Raw genomic sequence first — 19830 nt, 5'->3', positions numbered from 1 at the left:
TGCCGTATACAGAAGTGTCGGCCGCTTCAGCGTTGTAAGAAAATAGAAAATCAGCCGAGATTAAAGTCTAAATGGCATGGAGGCAACAACCTAAATATACTTCATGGGCCAACAGAAACACGTGCTAAAATATTGCACTACAAGATCACGTGCTTTTGTAGTGATTCTGGCGCTCTAGTTCATATGCAGCCATCCGCAGAATGCATCACTTAATAGAACGGAGGAGGGGGACGACGGGTGGAAGACAAGAATGTCAGCTCAGCTGACGTCCGCGTCCGTTTTATAGATTACGCGTTTCGTACGCGCAATCTGATCAGATGCTTGGAGAACATTCTAGAACCTTCACACATATGAAGGCTCGTCTTGTGTCTTGAGAGAGCATTGCAAATGGTTGGTGAAAGACAACCAGACTTTGCACGCCAATACGGGCTAGATTAACGCACCTAAGATGGCGACGACCATGCTCTCCTGGAGCACCTCCATGGACCCGTTGCAGACGAGGTGTATGTAGGAGAGGGCGTCCCCTTTGTGCACCAGATACTCTCCGGGCGCGCAGAAGTTGCTGCGCACGTGCCGCGACAGGAGCTTGAGGCATCCCTGGGGCGCCGGCTCGAAGATGGGCAGCGAGAGTATCTCCTTGTGCAGGTGCATGGACACGTCGCCGAGCAGCTCGTCGGGAAATTCGCGCAGCACGTCGCTCGGGTCGATGCCGTTGTTGAGTGACCAGGTGGTCTGGAAGAAGTCCATCATGCGCTGCCGCAGCTGCTTGGGGAGCTGATGGAGCCGAAAGAAGTCCTTCAGGTCCCGCAGCTTGGTCTGGTACAGCGACCGCCGCGCGTACATGCGCTGGATGATCGCCGTCACGTTCCCAAACACCACGGCGTGCATCAGCGCTGTAGGGCAGAGACGGAAAAAGGCAGAGTGAGTCAAAGTGGCCCTTTGTTCCTATTGCTTGCAGCGCTTTTTGTACGGTACAGGGAGATAGCTTAGAACAGCTCAACATTTTTGTACGATGTTTGGAACGAATTAGTTTCCTTGTTCTGTGTACACTTCAGCTGCATTTATCTACAGCATACTCATCTGTGTAGAAGGGTGGGGAGAGGGGCGCCTTCCCACTTTTTAATCACCGAAAGGGCGGGGGGGGGTTAGTCTGTTCCATACTTTTACTCGGTCGTACGGACTCGTGCTTGTGCCATCATTGTTTAAAGAGCAACGCTATGGCTACGCAGGTTTTAGGTGGTATTGGTGGCCGAATACCCCGGATGTTGTTTATAAGAACTCTTTATATCCCGTCCTTATTCCCGAAAGCCAGAGACCAAAGGAAGATCATTGTGAAAAGAACGTCATCACTTCATTTTAGTTTCTGTTCATCCACTGTGAAACATAGTTGTATTTTGTACACTGCCGACCTGAGAGTTGGAGCGAGCTGCGATAAAACTCTGTCCCCACCCCCGCTTGATGGGAAAACCCGCGCACGCCATTGGATATGTTGACTTCTCCACTTTACACTAAGATGAATCGTGTCGCGAATGACTCGTGTGCATCGAGACACCCCTGAGACTTGTTTGTTTAAGAGCGACGAGTGATGTGTCCTTCTCACCTCCTATGAGCATGGTAAGGATGGAGAACACCTTCTCGGCGTTCGTGTTGGCCGCTACGTTCCCGAAGCCCACGCTGGTGAGCGAGCTGGTGGTGAAGTAGAGTGCCGTGATGTACGTGGCGGCCATGTCGAGGGGTCGCAGCACGTCGTATTGCAACTTCATAGACAGCTGGTTCAACCAACCTGCGTCATCAGCACAAAAAGTTAGTGAGTTGAGGAGAAGATATATCGTTGGCAGTGTAATCTCTTGATACTGGCTACTGCAAAAGCGCAATGCCCAAAAAAAAGAATAGGTTTGCTTGTCTTGTTTAATATCCTGCATCGGGTGAGGAATGGTAGCACAAAGAAGAACCCTGATACAGAGAAGACAAAAGTGAAAGCATAAAAAGGGTGCTCGTGATGCCTTGTGGAACTTAAACCCTGAGATAGCTTTAGGCTTGTATTGATTGTTCCTCTCACTGATGTAATTACCAAATAATTTTATTGCTCATTTAACTTTTGAATTTGAAGGCAGTTTTGTTGTGAAAAATTGTTTCAAGACAAGAGTGGAAGTATAAAAAGGTGTTAAACTTGACAGCTCGAGGGTTTAACCTGACCATTCCCGAGTAGAGCCAGGTGACATCGAGTTAACTCGCGCCTATTGTGGACAAAACAAAGTTGTTTCACTCACTCAAAGCTAAGTACACGATCGATCGTATGAAAAAGTAGAAGTTGAAACCAAGTCATTGGTTCTCGCTAATGATGTCCTTTTGTACAGTGCGATCGCAAAAGTATTGTTGTATTTTATGTTGACACAAAAACTGTTGGAGACGATGAATACTCACTGATGTTGTTGTTAGGGAATGACTCCATCTCCTGGACGGCGATGACAAACCATATGCATGCGAGCCAGTGCGAGACGAGTGTGAACATGAGCATGAGAAGCGTGAGGACCACCACGCTGTACTGCGAGTACCGGTCCATCTTTTGCAGCAGCCGCGCCAGTCGCAGCAGCCGAGTCAGTTTCAGTAGGTGCAGGTACATCTGGTTGTCCTGCAAGGGCAATCGCAAATGTCTAACACAGAGAATCAAGTTGGTTCGCAGATCGCTGATAGCTTCAGTATTAGAGTAACATCGTGGCGAAATGGCTGCGGCTATGAAAGGCGAGAGTTACTATATAACTTCGTTAAAATTCTGCAAATAGAATAAAAAATAATACTGATGGTGAAGCCACGGGGATGGTCATAGCAGGAGTGGCATGTCTTTGGAATATGTTATATCTAATATGAATCGGCAAAGATAAGATTGCACAAAATATATCAGCAATACAGTAAGAAAGATTTATCATCATCATCCTGACTACGCCCACTACAGGACCAAGGCCTGTCCCATTTTCAGCGAGTGAACTCAGTTCTGGGATTGCTGCTGCCGAATTATACCCGCGAATTTCTTAATCTTATCTGTTCACCTAACTTTCTGTTTCCTTCTCACCTGTTTGCCTTCTCTAGAAATCTAGTTAGTTACCCTTAATGACCAAGAGTTATTCTGCCTAAGCACTACGTGCCCAGCCCATGTCCGTTTATTCTTCTTGCTTTAAACTATGATATCCTTTACCCAGGAGGCCTAGAACGGGATGAGGTAGGGATAGCAGTTAATGGAGAATACCTCAGGAATCAGCGCTGCGCTGATGACTTTGTATTGCTGAGTAACTCAGGGGACGAATTGCAACTATTGATTACTAAATTAGACAAAGAGTGCAGAAAAGTAGGTCTTAAATTTAATCTGTATAAAACGATAGTAGTGTATATTAACCTCGGAAGAGAACGGCGCTTCAATATATAGGTAGCAATGCGCTTTATGTTGTAAAAGAGTACGTCTTACTTAGGAGAAGTAGTAACCACGGAGACGAACCACGAGGTTGAAGTTACTAGAAGTATAAGAATGGGGTGAAGCACACTCTACAAGCATTCTCAAGTCATGAATGCTAATCTACCACTATCCCTTACGTAGAAGGGATATAACAGCTGCGTCTTGCCGGTACTTACCTACGGAGCAGAAACCAGGAGACTTACAAATAGGGTTAAACTTAAATTGAGGATGACACAGCGAGATAAGGAAAGGAAAATGATAGGTGTAACCTTAAGAGTCAAGAAGAAAGCAGTGTGGGTCAGGGAACAAACCGGGGTAAGATTCTTATTTATGCCTATATCAGAAAATATCGATTCTTACTAGTGTTCTGCGAATATTCAAAACATCAAAAATTTTTGAATGGTGTTTGCATTTTTACTTGATTTGCACAAGAATTTCGCTATTTGAATTATTCAAACTTTCCGAAGACAATACATACTACGTCCGATTAACAATGACCCCTTTAATATTTTAGTATGCTTCGCCTTGTTATAGTAATGTCCAGCGGCAAAGCTGCCTTTCAAGATTTACTATTGTCGCAAATGTATTGACTAATGAAAACTCTGGTTGTAACATGGGGACAATCGATGTGGCAGAGATGAAGGCTTAGTTAACGCTGTTTTGGGCCTGAAATTTGGGCAGAAAGTTCGAAAGATCAGATCGTATAGGGACTGTGATAGATTTTAGCATCCAAAAATTCAGATGTTCCTATGTACTGACATCTATGAGGCAGATTTGTGACTACGGACACGAAGGGAGCACTCCCTTATCTGCCACACCAGTTGGCCTTCCACAAAAGTTGAACGAGGACGAGAGGCTGAAGAAATAGCTTTTCCGCCTTTCACGTGTACAGTGTTGTCGGCAACACTTCGGTTGCATGAAATCATGTAAGCACATATATACAATTTGGCCACTGCATTGCCTCATTCCTGATAAAACAACTATTAAACTCGACTCCACCAGCGCTTCATCAACCTAGCCAAAAGAAACACTTTCATGTTGCTATGTCATAACAATATGCTCAGCATTCTTCTCCAACTTTCGCGCCTGCAATTTTGCATGAAAGTATTCGCAAAATATTCTAGAAATATTCGATTTGATTTACACTCGCGCTTCAATATTTGAATTCGTTTCGCGCCCAAGCTTTTGCTACACGCACAGCTCCAATTCTCGCCTATGCTGAAAAATTAGCAAACTTCGATACCGCAAGACTGTAGCCTGACTCAGAAGATTTCCTATACATGTGAACAGTGCTTAACAAAGTTACTCGACAGAGGAAATTGCTGTAATATTAATATAGCTCTATCTGTGTTTAAAGTGACCTTTATTAATACAGAGTTATTTCACAAGGCATGCTCAGTGGAGTAACAAACGTATAAAACAAGCAGCATATGCTGTTTCGTGTTCCTGAAATAAGCGTCTGTTGAAGTTTGTAACCTCTTACTATCCCTATTCGTATGCGATGGGGTCACAATGTGCTACGTACCCTTTTATTCATGTGTTTTTTGCGTTTTTCTTCACTCGCTTGCTGGAAAACTGACACACACACACACACACACACACACACACACACACACACAGACACACACACAGACACACACACACACACACACACACACACGCACACACACACACACTCACGCACGCACGCACACGCACACACACACACACACACACACACACACGCATACGCACACACACACACACACACACACACGCATACGCACGCACACACACGCATACGCACACACGCACACGCACGCACGCACACACACACACACACGCACACACACACAGTCTTTCCACTAGGGAATGCTGTGCCAAAAATACTAAAAATGATTCGCATGCTCCGCTACCCTGCGCTAATAAAACAAGGCTCAAGTAAGCTACTTCCGAAAAAAACTTGTTACAGCCGCATCGTTGATTGTTATCTTTCGGCAGCCCTGAGCGAAGTGCATTCGGTGCTCCCTAATCGTTCGGGCACGGGGGGACCGTAATTCCCGATTATCGCATACAGGGGCGGGATCTTCGCCGCAAACGATCCGGGAGGCAAGGGCAGCAGCGTCACTTAAGCCTCGCCCCGGGGTGAATTGGTTCTCGATTAAGCTCGAAAATAGAAAGTGTTCGACGTCAGAGGAGCATGGATGGCGCCAAGAGGTGCGAAACTTAAAACCCGTGTGACCCGAGTTAATTACAAAGCCAGGGTTGTGCGGACTGCCTTAAATGTTATCAGACTACTTTGTAGGTCGCTGTTACGCTGGCTTATTTTTTTTTTCTTTAATCGTTTCCGAACCATTCGCTTCAGCAGAGAAAACAACGAACTCCTGAAAATGAACCGAAAACGGTCGAACTACGCATTACAATACACGTTCACCCGCTAAATACGTAATGGCCCCGCACCGACAAGGGTAGGTTGTTACTCAAAAGGAAAGAAAAAAAAAAGGTCAGGTTAAATTATAGAGTAATCACCTCGAAAAAACACGAAACGAGAATGAAGTTCTCCTAGTCCCCTTGTTTCAAAGCTGCATGAATCCTGTTAGTGCGTAGTGTGCACACGCTTCGGCTTTGGATTGGATTCGCTCACGCGAATTGTTGGGACAGAACGCGGGTTTGCCGAGATTTGAGCAGTGTCTCTCGTTCCCGCCGAAGTGCACGTTCCCGCGGTTGACGTAATCAGCTTGACAAACATATGCATGGACCGGATAAACAACAGACACATTGATTTCATCTTGGTGTTATTATTATCCTTTTTTACAAGCATGTAGACGTAGAATGGCGTATCAATAAGGCGTGTTGGTTTCGAGACAACCACAAAGAGTTATTTACGAACTCTTACACAACTGAAAGTAATTAGAAATCATTACTAATGTGAGTCAAATATGTTCGTGATACATAGCGGATTGTAATTAGTGCTGGAAAGGACGCAATAAAAGAAGTAGAGAAGTGGCCAGGATAATTACTTGTACTCAGGATAAGTTTTCGTGAGAAGCGCATCAAACAGCCACTGTTTTGGTTTCTGTATTGGTATCTTTTATTCTAAACTGTAGACGTAATGGCAGAAAATATTTGCAAAGCGCTATAGCTCTCGTTATAGTGTCTACATAAAATTGTGTGCGCTCATTTATTATTTTTTAGGATTGTATAAAAAATCACAATGAAAGTTTGATTTATATGTGGGGTTTAACGTCCCAAAACCACCATATGATTATGAGAGACGCCGTAGTGGAGGGCTCCGGAAATTTTGACCACCTGGGGTTCTTTAACGTGCACCCAAATCTGAGTACACGGGCCTACAACATTTCTGCCTCACAATGAAAGTTTGATCTGCCTTCCAGTTAGTTTTCTTATAGCTGTTCTAATGATGGGAATAGCATGTCGATACCATGTTTTTTGGAAGTTATTCATCATAAAAAGGACAGAAGCCCACTGTTTCTCGAACACTGGCTGTTCACTAAGTCTCAATTACAATAAACTATGAATAACATTAACATTGATTTGATCTATACTGTTAGCTCCGCAGATGATGAATGACGCAACGAGTCTATGTGTCAAGCTCTGTTGTGGCATAAGCAGCGTGAATGACAACGGGGGCATTGTATTCAAAGATGGGAGAGTGCATAAGTCATGACTTCTGCACTGACTTCCCGCCTGCTTCAGATTAGGATTGGCTTTTTGAAAGCCAGTTTTATGGATGATGTGCTGGTTTAATTTATGCTAGAACCTTACTGCACTAAGTAGATATCCTACAGCGATTGCGGAGGCAGACGCTAAGTTAAAGGGTGTGGCTATCTCGTTTTGTTGATTCCTGCCGCACACGGCATATAAACTGGCTGAAAAGCTCCATGTTCGCCGTCGGGGCTAGCGCTTTGCCATTATTAAGCGAAGCTTCACTCTGATCTGGGATTGACAGGCTTGTGTTTGCAGAAAGACAGACTTATTAAAGCAGCCGGGCCAACTATTTTTGCTGCATGAGAACTCTTCTTTGTGCTGCATGAGAACTCAGTCCGGGCGAGGAAGCGCGTTTTCCAACGGCCGAACCCTTCTTCTAGAAGCGAGAGTGGATGACAGGCACAGTGTCGGCCCATTGGTTTTACGCTTACATACCCCACCAGACCTCTCTTCGTGTTTGTTCTTTCCGCCTTATCGCTTAGTCGGGCTGCCAGGTCTAGCTTAACGGTGCTGACTACACTGGGTGAGAGAAAAACAACACATGCAAGATGAGAGTAGGAAACAAATGGTGGCTCGAAACTCTCTGTATCACACGCACACACAAAAAAAAATTGCCAGACATAAAGGAAACTCTAGACGAGTTATCTAGCAAGTCACTATAGCGAAAACAAGTAAAAAGAAAGCGTCGAACACGATGATCACTAAACGCCCTAGCCAAAGCCCTCCAGGGTTTTTCTTTTTATTTTCTGTGAGCTTTGTTTGCAGACACACCATACAAACGAAGCTAGGCTGGCAATACGGATCCTGGGTGTCACGTTTTCGGCGCTATTCATTTAGATAAATAGATAGATAGATAGGTAGATAGATAGATAGATAGATAGATAGATAGATAGATAGATAGTGTAAAATGCTCCCATCGAATTTAGGGATCCCAATCAGGGGAATCGGTAAGATACTTTTCACGTTCCGCAAAAAGGCAGGGAGCTCTCGCAAACTATATACAGTGGCTTCACCTTCAGAAATACGCTAATTTCACCAACTCACAAGCGAGCACTGCGATACATCGTTGGGGAGAGGGAAAGCGATGTGAAAAGTGGAAAGAGGAAACGGCCCCTTTTTTGGAATGAATGCCAAGACTAGCTACAGTGCCGGTTGGGGTCATCGAGAAAAAAACAGTGCGCCGCACTGGGAATCGAACCCAGTACTTCCCACGTCAAAAGCGGACTCTTAGCGACTTCACTACTTCTGCGATTCGGAATGAGAGAGAAAAAGAGGTTCTATCTTCTTCACCGTTTCTGTTTACAATATAAAGAGCACGACGCTTTCTCTCCGTTGATTGGAGGTAACGACGTTAAGTTCGATCTCCAGCCGTCGTCGCGTTTCTCGGATTATCTTTGCACGTGGCTGTGTGTTCATGTGTGTGTGTTCTCGGACGTGTTTGCGTCTGCGCGTTCGTATGAGTATGTGCACTAGAATACGTGCGCTGTTTCGCGGGTGTACCGACACATGCTCGTCGCGTCGCGGCTTCTATATTAGCTAGATGCAAGAGTAAACTTAACAGGGCGACGTGGTTGTTTCGAGAGGTGGTTGATAATCGAATCATTCAAAAGAAGCTCTTGGTTGGCGCCTTACTGGGCAGCACGCTGCGTTGCTTGTTTAGGTGAGAAATGCAGGAAGGGCTTGTCAGGGCATTGCGGCAGAAAAAGACTTGGAAACGTTCGCTGCAGTATGTTTTGTTTGTCGTCCCTTGTTTATCAACAGAAACGTCTTTTTTTGGTGGCTGTTGTTCTTATTAACCATGTTTGCTTCACTGAGAGGTGGCCATCATTGATTTCCGTTTGTTCTTCTTCTCCTTCTTGCACTAGTCAAGCAGCCGTTCTCGGTGCTTTGTTATAATAGCTCACTCTCGCTATGCTGTGCTTTCTCCCGGAACTTGTTTGAGCGGCAAACGAACCCGGTGCTCTTAGAAAGACGCTGCGGCTCTGGAATCGAGCATAGTTTTGTTTTTTTTGTAACAGAATAAAAAGTTGGGCGAGTTGGTGTATATTCATATTAAAAGAAAAGCGGCGCACAAAAAGACAGAGACAAAGAAGAGAACCACACACAGCGCTGTGTGTGGTTCTCTTCTTTGTCTCTGTCTTTTTGTGCGCCGCTTTTCTTTTAATATGAGTTTTGTTTTTCTTTCCCATTTTCACCTGTATGTCTCATGCTCTCAGTTTTTCTCGAAGTTTACGATAAGTCATTTGTTTGCTGGGTGCCAGGTTCCCGTCTATTCCCCAGTTTTCAGGACCGTAATGTTATTCATTTAGGGGTAAGGTAGAGGCAGGGGGCTGCTCTGCGTTTGGGTTGACTCTTGCAACCGTTGCATCCTGAATTCTCTATTCCAGGTGGGGAGCATGATGCGGATGTTCTCCATTCACCCCCCCCCCCCTCATTTCGTACGTTTTCTTTCTTTCTGGTGCCTCGACGCACCACAGAAGACTTAGCCTTTGTCGACCACCCCCCCTCTCTTTTTTTTTAAACGTAGAGAAATTTTATTTTCCCGGCTCTGTATGATTCGCATGTTTGTTGTTTACTTTAGATTTAGCCTTCGCAACAGGTATGCATCCTCGATTTCCAAGCGCGCGTGAGCTCGTTCTGTGTGCGGTTTCGCTTGTTTAGCTCACGTAATGCCGCGGCACGCGAACTATTTCTGTGCCGTTGAGGTAATGTCATGCATGGAACCAGCGCTAATTTGCAATGCAAAACATCCGCGGTTTCCTCTTATGCTGAGGTTCATAAAAAGAGTGCTGTTGGGGAAAAACCACGATGTGCGAGGTCCGCAGTTGGTCACAGCGCTATAACGATGCAATGCGGAATCCACCCACGCTTCGTATAGACTATTTTACATAAGATGTATGGGCACTGTGATCTTGCGCTGTTAAATGAAAAAAAAAAAACATTTAAAAATTGTATCCCGTGACGTGAATTGATGAGGTCAGAAAACGTTGAATGCACCAACCCTAACCACTTTTGTACGTATACGTTCACCGTTACATTGTTAGTTTAGTTTTTCAAGATAAAAAAACACCAAAGTGGACATGCAGGCCAATATGGCGGCTCAGAAAGCCATCCAACAACAGTACTGCCGTTCTCTTACCATCGAGTTCTCAAACGTAGGATGGCCACGTACCATCCACCACAGTGATCCATCTGCGTATAGTCGTACATTTTGATATATATGCGCACATTCCCTCTCAAAACTACGTATATGCAAGCTTCTATCTAACTATATAAAATTAACATTCTGTGGAATGAAGTCGTGAAGAAGTATGTTTGCTTTGTTCTATCGGGGCTCGCGGACTTTCGAACTAACCGTTTTGAGGCAGTCTACGCACATTGTAGTAGACGATAAGTAAACTGCCGTAAGAGAGAATCTATCTGTATTCGATTGATAAAAAGACTTACGAAAGTTCGCATAAGAGATCTTTCATGTATTCCCTAAGTGTAATTTTTTGTGTTCGGCGACCGCAGTCGTGTCCAAGCTGAAGATGTGCTAGAAGACTTCAATAGTTGTGCCAGAGTACGTGTATCCGTCATTTTTCCCCTTTACTGGTGTGTGCACACACTCGAGTACGTATACGCTCGAACAATATTTATCTTTGTTTTGATAGATGGCGACTGGACGACTACATTTTGGGTGGCTGAGGACCGAAACCGTGATGGCGGTAGACTGTGGTAGCCGCATGATTTTAGCCTGGCGAGCGAGGCGAATGACTACGCTGCCTGAACATATATGTTCACGCGATAGCGTTAGAGAGCTCGTTACGAAGACATTCCGGCGTCGGCGTTGGTGTAGGTGCATGTTAGCGTCAGTGTTCGTTGGTTGCGAACGATAAGTCATCTTATGCGTGACCGAAATTAAAAAAAAGAACTGATAAAAAGCTTTTTGGGGATCGAACCCGGGTCGTTTGTCGGGCAAGCGGATGTCCTGCCACACGGCCACGAGTCTCCTTGTGAATACAGCGAAAATACCTTCCTCCACTTGGAAATGCAGTGAGCGTAACTTTCATGCTTTACAAACACACGCGCCCTGTATACATGCTTCATTATACACCTTGAAATATTACACTAATATTACGTGGTATAAGCGTACAGTGCCATCGGGCGTAAGAACACGCAATTATCACAATGAATTCACGGTTTAAAGCTGGTTAACCACTAGAAGAAGCACACACGTTACTGCGCCGATTTCCCTAAGGCCACGTGATGGGAACATGACAAGTTCGAAAACACTTCGTGCACTAAACGTTTGAAGCACGCTCTAGGGACAGGATATCGCCATCGCGTTCAACTCCTCAAGGCAAAGCACAAGAGACCCACGATTTTTCGTAATCTTCTCGGAATATGTCATTACACGTCTAAAAAGAACAAACACTACTCGCGAACGCTAGAAAATAGAAACGCGAAGATTCTTTGTACACTGTTAGATTTGAGAATAGAGTGTTCTCGCATGTTTGTGGGGTGCGGTATCATCTCATGTGGTGCATAAGCACGTGGCGTTTATAGAACACGGCTGATCGGTTCTCTGTGTGTATACGTGCTATGTGGTTTGCTATGCATCAGCAAGTTTGTATGAGTGCCGTCGTAACCGTGTTTGAACACACGCAATCACATTTACGACAGCACACACACAAGCTTGCCATGTAGCAGGCAACATAACAAGCTCTTTGCTGGTCCACGTGAAAAAAAGGGAAGGCAAAACAGGATGAGTGTAGGTGTTCGCGATGGAGCCTCGTATCCAGTCGTTTCATTTATCCGTACGCCCCCTTACCAGCGCGGTGCCGTACTCGAATTGCGCGGTGGCTCGAACGAGCGAGCAGACATCGTCGGCTGCAGTGGTCGACGTCGTTCCAGCTGCTCAAGCGCGCACCCGAGACACGTCCGTGTATAAGATTGCCGAGCGTTTCGACCGCGGAGCGAGTGCAGCGTGTATATACGCGCCGCCTCAATTTCCGCTCGTCGTATGTGAGCCTCTACACCGGCTGCGATTCACGGTGCCTCGTGTTCGGATCGGCACCGTCGTCTCCTCTACGACTGTTCCTTTCTTCCGCACCAGCGGTGACAGCTTCGGCGCCATCTGTGCCGTTCCTAGAATCTATCCTTTTCCCCCCTACCGCATTTATTTCCACCGAGCCTTTCTTAGAAGATACTTCTTTGGGCTCAGATTTTTCTTCGGCCAGCTTATCACTACTGGACCTCGGGCTAATGACCGGCTGTCGTGACCAACGTTGCGTTTTTTTGTTTTATTTCTATCCTTTCCGCAGGACAGCTCGCAAAGTCGGAAGTCACTCGCAGGATATGACAAAGCCGCTATCGTGATGCTAGCTATTTCTGGCCGGTACGTATACGCCAGCCGTGTTGGGGGATTGACGCGGGCAAAGCATTCAGGTTTGTGCCTCGGGGCAGTTTATTGCGACGTCTGCGTGAGATCTAGCGGTAGGAAAATAAAGTAATAATAACGAAGGGTGGCTGACTTCGCTTCTTTATTTAATGCGCTTGTGCGCTGGCACCTCAGTGACAAGAAACGCTGATGAAAAGATTTGACGTGTAAGTTCCATGACACCAGCCGATCAAGTCCAGGAAGGTCAATACACTGTTCAGTTATTTCGGACACCAGACGCTAACTGGAAGTAAGTAAACACATTGCTCTTTACTTAATTTCGGGATTTTCTATTGCCATTTTGCTCGTTTCTTTTCAGTTTTCATTTCATTTCATTTCTTTTAATTTCATTTTCACTTTACATTGTTTTTTTAGGCTGGGAGAAATGAAGTAGCCGAGGAGACAGCCTCTTCACTGCAAGCAAGTTAAAACAAAACATAGGCTCAAAAAAATTTAAAAAAGAAGAAAAACTTCGGCGTAATCTGTTGGATTAATCATCTATATTCTGAATGCGACTAGTTTTAAATTAGTGTTGCAAGCTACCGTGGTAAAAATACTATTCATTGCATCGATAATTTTCTATTACTATCGACAACATACCACAAAGTATCAGTGGCATTCCTTTCGATGGCGTAATCAATACTTAGATATTATTAACATTTAACATATGGCGCTACAAGAAGGATCACTATTTGCACTTTCACTGATCCGCTGCTCACGGTATAATCTGTACTATTAGAATCTGGGCTAGTGATATTGCCATAAGCTTATGAATAACTGACCATTAGCAGTGCCTTTAATAATGGAGGCACTGATACCAAGGCTCTGTTCATGCAAATGGGAATAAACTTTGCTAAGCTTACGTTGGTAAGTATAGTTGGCGTTGCACGGTGTAAATTTACGTCACATTCGAAGATCTTCTTCGGAGGCTATATAGTTGGTGAAACATCTTGAAAGCAACGGTGCAATTGAAAAGCATCACTAAAGTAATACAATACAAGGCACTCGTCTTGTCTTACTTTCGTGGTGTATAAAATGGGCCTTTTCTTCGATTTACTTTACAGAAAGCATGTTCGACAGTGCTATGTACGCGTGGCGCTTCCCCAACTTGTCTGCATGGCGCTGGCCGGCGGGTGCACGGTCCCTGCTCCATTCGCCCACGTCACCAACCCGTGATAATATCAGTAGTGCGTTAGTGATAGCATTATCACAACTGCGCTTCCGACTCTACTTAGTTACTGTTTGATTCATTCGCGTGTTGGTCCTATCTGCCTTTCGCGGAGGTGCTGAGACGGAACATTCTTAAATCTCTGACAGCACAACAAATGACAAAATGTTAGCAGGAGCCTCGATCAACTGATCATCTTCAACCGATACAGCGGTGCTGTTTAGGCGCTCTTAGGCCGTTCAGTATGCGTGGTCTCTCACCCTGTTGTACAGTCCAGCGGCGTTGAGCAAGTCGAAAGGTAGCGCGGCCAGCAGGTCTACGATGAACCAACCACGCAGGTAGTTGAGGGCCACCGACTTGGGCTTGGCCACCACCTCACCCTTCTTGTTTACGAAGGTCGTGCGGAAGTTGAGGCCGATGTCTGCATGAAAAAAAAAAGAAAAGCGTAATGATATGAGGGACACATCTCAAAGTGACGGGATGAAATGTTTGTATTCAGTCTGTTATTTGTTCTTTACGTAAAGCAACTACGAAAACAGGTTGCGAGATCGAATCTCGGTTGCGGCGACAGAATTTTCGGTGCAAGGGAAAGTTCTCGAAGCCCGTATACCTAAATTTAGGTCCACGTTAAAGAAGCCGAGATGGTGAAAATTTCCGAAGGCCTCCATTACGGTGTCCCTCAAGATCATATCGTAATCTGGGGACGTTAAACCCTATCAGTTATTATTAAAGTTGTCATCAAAGACGCGGGACTTCAATACAGAGTGTTAAAGCGCCTATACTCCTCACTTCAGATAACTAAAGCTTAAAACCTTCAATACGGCATTTGCAACGATCGTGTGTACTTTTTTACTGGCTTAACTGCACAGCCTATGAAAGACTCTAATGTCGTACTCCATTAATGAGGCTTATCGTTTTTAAATTGTTGTTGATGTGGATAAAATTTGCAACCGAAATTGGTGACCTGACTGACATGATCTGGCGTTGTCTTTTTTTTTTTTAGAAAGCAAATATTCCCGTCTGATATTTATTTGGTACTCTGCTTACGAAAATCACGCTTTCTGGGTCCTGCTAAGGAGGCATAGCAAGCGGAAAGCACAAGCATTTTGCCTTGGTAATGCTCGTGTACGATGCCAAGAAACCACCACAATGGCACCCCCCCCCCCCCTCTCCTGGAGTGCTCTCTTGTTGTGTTTCACAAACGATTTCGACATTCCACTGGGGCATCATTCCACCGCAACGAAGACACCAGGACCAAGATGAAAGAGACCAGTGGTGTGAATTCGTAACAGGCCATTGCCGTAAAATTTATGTTGTGCCTTCTGGCGACCTTGGACGGCGCTTAAATAGCAGCGTGACGCCTCTAACAAAACTATATAGCACAACGACGCAGAATTTCAGCTATGTAAATAAAAAAAGAAAGGCACAGCGCACATTGTGGGGCATGCAACTACGAATATGACCAGCTTAGCGCGTCGGTGATACACTGCCGGTCTTGGGGGTAAATTTTTAGTGTTGCTTCCTTCGTCGCGATTATTCATACCCCCAGGTCGACGTTGCCGATGTCGCCATCTGTGCATTGCTAAAACGGGTTGCCTTCTCTTAGGCGGGTGATGATGCAGCTTGATGACTGTTCTCACGGGGGCGCCATGCTGTGGCTGTAATATGCATGTTCTCCTGTGTGCGCGCGCCAGTGTGGGGACAGAGTGAATGTTCGCGTACGCTGTAGCTGCTTTGGATGTAATATTAAGCTCGCTGTGTCGCCACCTCGTCTGGGACATGGTCGCACGAAACATTTACGAGAACGAAAGGATGAGCTCCTGGGATGACACGAACAATGGTGCGCGGACTGAGAACGTCAGAGAAATGCAGTAGCATGCCGCACTTCACTTAGCGCGTGTCTCCTTGCGTGTGCCCATGAATAACCTGTAGTGAATTCGCTTATTGCTCGCCGTTACCGGAGGATCGTCAGCTTGTCGAGAAAATAAGCAAGCCGCCATATACAGTGAGACACTGTTTGCGGCCGTTAAACAGATATGAGTCCAAGAAGAAAAGTGCTAGTCATGACGGCTTTGTTGCTATAGTTCACTACCGCTGGTAGATGAAACTGTAGTGGTACTTCTGCGGAAGGTGTATTACGCATATACCTCACATCCCATTTGAACCGAAAGGAAACATCACATCAAACATTCAATATAGCAGGGAGTCGGTAGAACAGTAGGCAGGGTCATTAATTAATCAAGGCGGTCACTCAGTTTCGTGGGACAAAGAGAGAACGTGGCGTGAGGAAAATGAATGTGGGCAATGCCACTCGTCGCCTTGCGGTTCATGGCACTCTGACGCATAAAGATGTAACGGAACGTTGTTATAGTTAGCGGGCCGTCGACTTTACGGGGCGATGTAGTCTGCGTTCTATAGTGAAACAGTTTTGTGACCTTCGCGTTTACTCCCGAGCGGCGAGTGTCTGGCAGACTCTGGCGACGGTGGCTTGATAAAAGTACCAGTGTTGTACACACATACTCGTTACACTTACGCTAACGCTTTTCTGGTTCCACTTCTTTTCTATCCCCAATCAGGTAGTAATCTATAGGATAGATAGATAGATAGATAGATAGATATATAGATAGATAGATAGATAGATATATAGATATAAAAAATCTGAGGTTAGGCTTAAAAGTCTGGAAAATATGTTGATGCTCAACGTTGCACATATCTGCCTTTTTATTTTTCCGTTTTTCACCTGCGATTCCATAAACTGCGTGAATTCAGCATCTAAAGCAACGAACTAATCTTTGAAATACTATCTCCCACTATGCAATAAACGAAAACGATACAGGCGGAGAAACTTGAAAGGCATCAGTTGTGCTTAGAATGAGCGACGAAATACAAAAGACAAAATAACGAAGAGCGTTGTGGACGACCACGTACGAGTAGCACGGTCCCCATCGGGGACGAGGCCAGCGAGAGTTGGAAAGGCGAAGATGATCCGTTTACTCGACGACAGCGAGAGACGAGGAATAACGGAAATTGAGCTTGATGGGTGTCGGAGAAGAAAGGCAGGCTCGCTTCAGGAGACGTGACAAGGCTCCGCTTTCAAGAGCGACATCGGAGCCGATGAGTTTCGCGAGCTAGAAATCAATGACAGGCGCGATTGTGGGGTATAAGAAAAAAAAGAGAAACGAATCCCAAAACGACCTTGTTACGCAGAGTTGGTCCTGGAACACTTGAAGAGTGGTTGTTATAAAAACGTTGTTATATAACTACTATATGCACTACCAGCTTCTCGGGAAGCAAGACATCGGTTTGAACAGGGGAAAAGAGTCAAACCATACATGTGCAGCCTTGATCCAGTGGCCTGACACCGATGGTCATTGGCAACGAGGCACCCCTGGGGAGTTGGTTGCCGGCACCCATTACGACGCTGTATGGCAGAGGATGGAGGATCCAGTCTCTCCTTTCTCGAGGGGGAAAAAAAGGAAGGTGGCGAAAGATGCATGACTGGTTGCTGATCGCAGACGGTCACTTGCGGACGTCGTCGTCGTCTACGCCGTCGCCTTTTCCTTCCCATCTCGCTTCCTCTCTTGGGACCAAGGTCTCTCCATGAGCCGCGGCCTTGGCCGACATGGCTGTGCGAGCGCACAAAACTGTGCAGCATGCGTTCATGCCCGATTCCGGTTGAAGGGGCCTCTACCGCTCTGTCACTCACTTTCTTTACATTTTCTTCAATCTCCCACATCCACTTACCTTGTGCAGAGTAGCATATGTAGCAGTTATTTCAAACTGGTCAACTTCCATGCTCTTCCACGGTATTCATTTCTCCTTCCATTAAAAAAAAATCAAATGTGTTCTAGGAAATGTTGGTGCCTAGAGGTAATGCTTCGGCTGAGTAAAACTTACACATGAAAGTTTCCATTCGCAAAAGCAACGTTCACACGTCAATAACAATGCTCAAGTTTTTTTTTGTATGTGAACATGGTTGTGTGAAACACTGCTTTCCTACCCTTTTGGTTTTAGGGAGGTGTAGAGGGGAAGTGATCCTCAAATGAAAAGAAAAGTGAAACTCGTAACTGTCTCTCAAGGGGGAGGACACCTCAACAGTAGCTCACGAGAAGGGGGGGGGTAAGCAGGGATTAAAAAGATAGGATTAAAAGGTACAGAGATAGAGAGAGCGTTAGGAGAGAGCGAGGCGCAGGGACAGTGACACAAGGAAGTAAGGAGAAGATAGAAAAGATGGACACGGTCGCAGGAGTCCGTCCGAGGACGGGGCACCACTCGGCGAGACCTCTTGTCGGCGTCAGGAAATGACGTAGGGCGAGCCAGTCGGCCAGAGCTGCGCTGCCGTCGGAGATCGCGGGGACACAACCGGTCGGCACGAAATCCGGCGAGCGAGTCCGAAGGTGTAGCCAAGGATGCCATGATGTACATACGTAGAGGTATTTCGACCGCAGCAGTGGTCGAGGAAAGTTAGAGCGTCCGCCTCCAACGTGCGAGGTACTGCGTTCGGACGCCAGTGCCGCCGGGCACCCAGTGGTATATAATGGGTGGGGACGTGCACCGGCCTAGCACTCAATGTTGCGCACTAATTTTTCTTAATTGTAGTCTCCTTTCCTCTACCTTCTTTCACTCTTCATTCCCCCCCCCCCCCCAGTGATGCTGACCCATGCAGCCTTTTAGGTTGACGAAGTACACGCTTGTCTTATCTTTCAACCACTACTTCGTAATTAGGAAATTACTGGTAGGTTGTCTGGCTCCACGCGGTGGTATGCGGAAAGGTGTAGTGGTTTTGTGTATAAATTGCTTAGCGCGACGGTCGTGGTGAATTTCTGGCTGTTATCGTTGTAGAGTGAAGCAGCTGGTTAGATCCTATGGCTGCGGCACTGGCTTCCATGAGAATGAGATGAATACTTAATGAAAACGCACCCTCGTGTCATAATACAAGCCTACCTTAAGAGACGCCACATGGTCAAAATTATCTGGGAGCCCTTCCACTGTAGTTCACATCTGTATTTACATTGTATTATGTGCACATTCTCTTGATTTTCGGGGTGTCCGGTGACTTCAACCAATACAATAACATTGCTTGCTTAATGAGTTTTAAAATCTCAAAACAACATTGGTGTATTGTTACAACACCGTGTAGTGAAGCACTTTTTGGCGAACGTGAGAAGTTCTTTGAAGAGCACCTAAACGTCGGAATTTTCGCATTAAAAGACCACGTAAACACAGGAGTCTAACCACGAAGTTGCGTGCATTGAAGGAGTTTTATAGCCTTTAAGCCAAGTTTTCCGACCATCATTAAAATGGGCAATGAATTGCGGAAAGCACATGCTGGAAATTAGATGAGTTGGCAGCGCAGATAACGAGTGCAAGCGTCATTGAAGCACATGTATGCTTCATCTTGCTCGTTGCATGCGGCTATAGTGCCGACTCCGGCTTAAACTTGTTCACAGTTGGCTCTGTGTGACGCAGTCTCAACGCGTGCGTATAGTTTTAGGTCTTATGCATTTTCTCAAGTTAGGAGGGCGCGTTGGCGCGCGATGCAACAAGAAACGTTCTCCCATGGCTGCTAGAGCTCTTTTGCATGTCAGCGTCGTGACAGCACGTGTTTAGTGTGATCCGGAGAGCCGTGTATTACGTTTTTTTTTCAGAGGGTACGTTAAATGCTTCTTAATATGATTAGTGAGCGAATGTTTATGTGACCTACTCCGCTTGGAATATTTCTACGCGTGGCTGCGTGACATGTTGCTATCGCTTCATCCCGTCGGATTTCGGCTAAACGGTAACAGTTTGTTGTTTTTAGTGCTCTCATCAAGGGGCCGGTCTTTTCAACCGGTTCAGGTCAAAAGAATAAATAAATAAACAAACAAATAAATAAATAAGTTCCATCGTGTTGCTTCAGATGAATGAAATAGCACTGTTCTCACATGCTACACTTCCCAGCTCCGAGAAAATAACACACGGTCTATATACGACTAATTTTCGTTTCAAGATTTGCCTAGCAGCAACGTTTGCTTGAGCGAAATTTCAAGTAATAAAAAAAAACTTATCTTTATATTCACTCTCACTAAAGTGACCTGTTCCTCG

The 19830-nt window shown here is 45.6% G+C and overlaps 1 protein-coding gene across 2 annotated transcripts in view; it reads right to left on the bottom strand.

Moving 5' to 3' along the window:
- The window catches only part of LOC119188272 (Eag-like K[+] channel), a 336652-nt gene that overhangs the window by 6806 nt on the left and 310016 nt on the right, over window positions 1–19830 (bottom strand). For both annotated transcript variants that reach the window (XM_075896039.1, XM_075896044.1), the window contains 4 exons: window positions 14007–14167; window positions 2425–2632; window positions 1601–1783; window positions 444–893 (listed from right to left, as the gene is read on the bottom strand). In XM_075896039.1, coding sequence (XP_075752154.1) covers window positions 444–893; window positions 1601–1783; window positions 2425–2632; window positions 14007–14167 — 1002 coding nt within the window. The remainder of the gene's footprint in view (window positions 1–443; window positions 894–1600; window positions 1784–2424; window positions 2633–14006; window positions 14168–19830) is intronic.

This window comes from Rhipicephalus microplus, chromosome 1, assembly GCF_043290135.1.
Source record: "Rhipicephalus microplus isolate Deutch F79 chromosome 1, USDA_Rmic, whole genome shotgun sequence".
NCBI classification, from domain to species: Eukaryota; Metazoa; Arthropoda; class Arachnida; order Ixodida; family Ixodidae; genus Rhipicephalus; species Rhipicephalus microplus.
Note: the sequence above shows the minus strand (reverse complement) of the source record. Positions and strands in the feature narration are given on the sequence as shown.